We start from the raw sequence: 6,000 nt of genomic DNA on the forward strand, positions 1-6,000 counted from the left end.
TCTGGACTCTGGGCAGGCCAGTCCATTCGATGAACTCCATTGGCACAATACCAAGCCTTGGTTAACGTTGAAACATGACAACTGGCATTGTCGTCCTGAAAGTAACAGGGGTCCAACCCGTAAAACTGCCACAACGTAGGAAGCACATTGTGGAAAGTATGCCCCGGAGGGTGCACGCTGTAATTACCTCTCGTGGAGGCTCTACCAACTATTGATTTTGAATAAAGTTAGTTTTTCTTTTCTATCACAGGTGTCCAAATACTTATTGGTAGTTAGTGTATCTTGTATCTTAATGCCAAACGATGAAACTTCTGTCTATGTAACAGTCTTAGTGATATTTATACTCTCGACTAAATGTTGTTTAATAGTGCTCAAGAGGGTTATTCATAATATGCAATTTTATTTATTTCAGGTTCAGTTTAATGGGTGTACAAATCTACTACAATTCTTTCTTCGTGACCTATGTCAACGAAACTGCCATATACAGTGTAAGTTAATAATTATGTAGCAAAATATATGATTAATTACACTCTTGGTGATAATGTAAATGTTAATTAATAGCATGTGAATATAAACACACAATCTTAAAAACATTTATAATTTTTAAATACATTTTTAATTTTCAAACTAAATGTTTGAATTTCATTTTAAATTACCTAATGACAAACTATAGGCCTTGACTATAGGTCTCAATAAGTCATAAAATTTAGAACTTCTCATGAAATTTTCGTAGGAAAGTGTATAACGTTTTGTACCTAATTAATTAAATATAACAAACATTTTACTAGCGCCTCTTTACTGATTAGAACCTTTTACTCACTGCTATCGCCTTTTTTTAAATTTTTATGTAAAAGTATAGGATTGTTTTTATATTAAACTCTCCAAGCGACAACAAACAAGTCACATTTTCTCAGTCATAACACTGGGAAACAGCAATTTCGTTGTCTTAGATCTGTCACTTGTTTTTGACTAACTTTTGGCCTCCGAATCCAAAACCTAAGTGTTGTCTAACACGTCAACATTTCAAGCTACAGGATACCTTCCCTTGTCTCAAAAGTCACACAAAAATATGGATATCAATAAAAATAAAGGGAAATTTTACCAAATATGCTGTTCACAGAAAAACAATTCTATTCATAAAAAGGCTACATATAATTACTGCAAGTTAAATTTTAAAGTTTGTTTGTACAATTAGTAAAATTTTTTACAAAAATGTAAACATACATATTAAGGTAAAAAATTTCCCTTATGGCTTTTCTCCAGAGTGTAAACACTCTCGCTTGGTAATCCAATAATAGTCAGGCATCATATGTACATCACATCTATCTTGGTATCGTGCCTCCATAACCTCCAAATCTTACTGGAATCGCTCACTGTGCTCATCATTGACTGCATCCAGATTTTTTGAGAAGTTGCGAAGAGAGCTTTGCAAAAAATGCAATTTGATGCTCATGCTGCAAGCAAGCTCTTACACTCTCCATAAGTTGTTGCACAATGTCGCTGTAATTCTGTGCTCGTGTAATTGCAAGAAAGTATTTGACAAAGTTTTTGAATGCTACCAAGCATTCTTTTGAAGTTCTGTAATTATTCCGCTGAAATGTTCATCTTTAAGGAGCTGCTGAATCTGCGGACCATCAAACACACCGGCCATTATCTTTTCAAATGACAGTCTAGGAAATGCAGAAATGAGATATCAGAAACAGTCTTCTTCAACTGGCAAAGCTTTAACAAATTGCTTCACGAGACCCAGCTTTATATGCAGAGTTGGAAATATAATGTTTTTTTGTTAACGTTTAAAATGTGTTAGGAATTAATATTTTAAAACTCCTAACTGACTGACTGGATTAACGTCCTCTCTCTCTAACGAACTAGAAAAAGGGCAATAATTAAGCTCCAAATTTCCAAGAAAACCTAACCTTCCCTTTTGAAAATGGCAACCACGTTCACGCGCAAACAACAAGGAAACGTTTTCAACCGTAATTCAATTAAAATTGCGACACCCATAAGTAATAAACATATCACAAGACTCTCACATCAGAAAGGCAGAAGAATTTCCTGCTCCCAAACGCGCAAACCACCTGTTCAGTTTGGAAGAAGGGGACGGACGGGAGCGCAACAGTCCGCCGACTTTTGACTCCCAGACGAGCAGTCCCGTCTTTCATTAAACGAAACTTCCATTGAACGAAAAGGAAAAATTCCCCCGCCTTTTCATTGAACGAAACTTTCCGCGAGCTTAATGAGAGCTTTACCGTATTCAAACGAAAAAAAATGAGTTTAAACAATAATATATTAAAAATTAATTCTCAAATATTAACATTATAAATTCACTATTCACTGTAAATTAATACATTCTTTATGCACTGAAATATAATACATAACAATTCTATACAACAATTCCATACGCAAAAATTCTACATAACACTTTCAGTCGACAAGAGGCTAATGTAGAATGTTTGGATCACCACATTTCAGGTCGGATCTTGGCGGCCATTCGACTGCACCTAATTCTTCTTCTCACGAGCTCAGCTGTCCCAAGATAGCACAAAAAGATAGGAATACTTTGTATACCCGCGTTGCTAGCCAAGGAGGAAGCAGATCATTTTAAAGTCGTCACAGATGATCCATTAGTGCATGTGATGTTGCAACAACTCAATGACTCTCTTTATGTTTTCATATTCTTCACACAAACAAGCTGAATGATTTTTTGGGTCTGAACCAAATACTATGTACGTTATGGCAGTACACCAATCCATTACGACTTCAAAATATTGCCGAAACGCACTTTTTTTTGATCGAAAGTAGGATATCTTAAGTCTTTTTTCAAGCAAGTATTTCTCTTACAGTCTTGATGCTAACAGCTCTGAAGCTTTTTTGGATAGTCGTAAATCCCATGCCAAATCATTCATCTCATGCTGGTCAAATCCCTTACGAACTGAATCAGTTTCAAAATCTTCGTCTATGGGGATAAATTGATATTCACCAGAATCATATTCCTGTACTTCCAAAGGGAGTAATTTTTTGAAAGGCAGACACTTAGACAGGTAGTCCTCCTGTGGCGCTGGGTGTTCAGCTGAGTGAGATACTGGGCGTATAGCTGATGGCAAACTAGGATACTCTATTTTTCATTTTTATTTTTCTTATTATATCCTGACGTTTTCGCTATCCAAACCTAACAATTACTTGAGCAATCTTTAGGCTCTCTTCAAAACGTAAGCATACCAAATGGAAATTTAGAACGTGTTCCCTTCATTTATATTCCTTAACTCTCAACACACTGTTTTACCGCCTTCAGTCGAAGTGTTTATTTCATTATAGCAGTAGTACTTCCTATGATCCACGCTCGATGCAAAGGGAGTGATCACATTCACATACCGTGTGGAGAAAAAAACTTGTTGTAGTGGAAGAAAATAACTACGTTTTGAAATCAGCCTATCTAATTCTAAAGCAGGTTAAAAATAGAACTCAAAAGAAATTGTGTTAACAGATCGTTCCCCAGTGTAATGTAAGATATCTATATCATTATGTTCCTGTATATTGTTTTGCTTAACACACTCCCCTTATTGTTTTAATACATACATTTCAAAGTGCTCATCAGCTAGACAAAGGCACCACGTTTTTGATTGCGTAGGGGAAAGCAGGAGATTAAATCCAGCAGTTCATTTTTTCATATAACCGGAATAAAACAATTGCAAAAATCAATATATTATTCAAAATATAGATATCTTTGTTTTATAAAATAATTTTCTTCTGTTACTATATTAAATAACTACTCATTTCATGTATTATGTTGTGGAATACAGTAACCTGATTTTAATGTACATAGAATATCCTGCATTATCCATATCCACGATTCATATCTATATCCATTATAATGGCAAGTTCTGTAGTTTGCTTATACTTAAGAGTCTAACGTTCTTTTGTATATAAATCCAAACTCCTAACAGACTTCGAGCGAATTATTGAACGCACTTCTCGTGCTTGAAAGGATCAGCCACCACCCATGGCAATGTAACTCAAAGGTAACAGTCAAATTTAAAAATTAAAACTCTGCCTAGAAGTGAAAAGACTACACAATTTAATCTAAGTTGGCTCAGAAATTTAAATATCAGCAACACTAACGCAAAACCGAATAAATGCAATCTTATCTGAGCTGATGAAATCTACTAACGTGACGTCGAGAGGCAGAAAGAGGCTCTATCTTATTATCCAAACACCTCAAATTAAATATTTTCGCACTAAATTTGCTTTCTGGCAGGGAACCGGAAAGGCGAAGTGACATTATGATCTAAATCATAAAATGTCTAGTTATGTAAAATAGTAGTAACCTTACATGATTTATAATTGAAAAGATTACTGATTAACATTTTAAGGTAGGAATGGTGACGCTCGCCAGTGGATGAGCGGTTAAAGAGTGCTTTACAGTGGTAGTTCATCATTATTTCGAATCCAGGAAAAAGTGCCGGCTGCAAGGTTGGTTTGCATTATTTTCCCATGTGTAACATGAATACAATTCAGCTTCCCTTATAACGTCCTCCACGAAGAATTCCTTACACTTAGACAGGTAGTCCTCCTGTGCTTTGCAATACACAAATAATCTAACCTTAATATTTCTTGTAACTTTTATTTAACTTGAAGAAAACTATATATTTTACCTTATATTTACATGGTTTATTCTCTTTTCAGTGGGAATCATTGATAGCAAACATCGGAGGAAATATGGGCTTGTTCCTTGGCTTGTCTATAGTAACTTTATTAGAAATTACAGAATTCTTAGCTGAAATGATGACTCGATGTATTACTCAAAGAGGAACAGCAAAAATAAGGGATAAAATTATCGTACGGACATTCTGAGGAAACATATAAGGAAAATTATCTGCATGATTTATCTCTGCTTCGTTATTTGCTAAACTCCTGTTCCTGTAAATGTAGAAAATATATGCTTTGAAGAGAAGAAAAAGTTCAACCTTCAGTGGGATTTCTAGTTTTTGTCCATTTTTAAAAATAACGTCTTTCCATCAAGAAAACTGAATTTGGATTGTGAACGTTTTCAAGATTACTTCGTTTGTATTTCTTATTTGAAAGCTAAGCGTTATGAGGAAAAACAAGCAGTTGTAGTTTAATATAAAAGCGTTTAACATGTTTTTACAATTCCCTTGGGAATTATTTAAGAATACAATAATCCTAACTTGAAAGTGAATTATTTTATAAATGGAAAACTTAAAAGCCCTCGGGTATGATATAGCACTGTTAGAAATGATTGCATCTGTCAGTCATACTTTGTCAATGAAGTAGTCACATTTTTGTTAATACTTGCTTGACTCTGGCTTTTAATGCGCATGTAAATTTGTTAGGTTGTCTTCCCCATAACGATATCACAATTGTTGAAACATAGTTAACTCTTAGAAGAATGTACCAAACATTATTTGTTAACTAGATGTTCATTAAAATGATAAAATAATACATGAATAATGCAATAAAGGTTTACATTAGGACTTTTTATCAGTGTGTATACGCCTTAAAATGCACTCAAATCTAACTAAATATTTTCTTCAGGTAAGAACAAAGTGCAACTTTATGAATTCTGTAACGTAAAACTGTAAACAATTTTTCTTCAGCTTTGAGGCTATCTATGAAAAGGGCATTTAAGGAGTCCTACTGATATTTTAGTTAAAACTTCATAAAGAAATGCTAGTTTTCGTACTATATTTCTTCAAAACGACATGCTAAATCAATAAAATCAATAAATTTGGAATCAATAAATTTTTTTATAAAGCATTCTTTCCATGTGTTTGATCTCTTTCAAACGGTAATGAATGAAAACTTGATTATGCTGTACTTGCATAACCTGAAACTTTTGCATCTCCTAAAACTAAAGTCATCCTCAGACGTTTTTCTCTGATTTTTTATGCAGATTAAACGTAGGTATATAAAGGCATTCCCAAAAGCTATGTCCGAAAAGTAAGGTCCCAGTCACCAGTTGCCTACTATTCGCAGAAATCA

The 6,000-nt window shown here is 34.2% G+C and overlaps 1 protein-coding gene across 1 annotated transcript in view; it reads left to right on the forward strand.

Moving 5' to 3' along the window:
* The window catches only part of LOC118194967 (degenerin unc-8-like), a 194,026-nt gene extending 188,529 nt beyond the window's left edge, over positions 1–5,497 (forward strand). The window contains exons 11-12 of the mRNA XM_085821410.1: positions 413–488; positions 4,684–5,497. Coding sequence (XP_085677536.1) covers positions 413–488; positions 4,684–4,851 — 244 coding nt within the window. The 3' untranslated portion in view covers positions 4,852–5,497. The remainder of the gene's footprint in view (positions 1–412; positions 489–4,683) is intronic.
* The last annotated feature ends 503 nt before the right edge of the window (positions 5,498–6,000 follow it).

Source organism: Stegodyphus dumicola, chromosome 7 (assembly GCF_044657685.1).
Source record: "Stegodyphus dumicola isolate Sdum_Otavi_A_Nest chromosome 7, ASM4465768v1".
NCBI lineage: Eukaryota > Metazoa > Arthropoda > Arachnida > Araneae > Eresidae > Stegodyphus > Stegodyphus dumicola.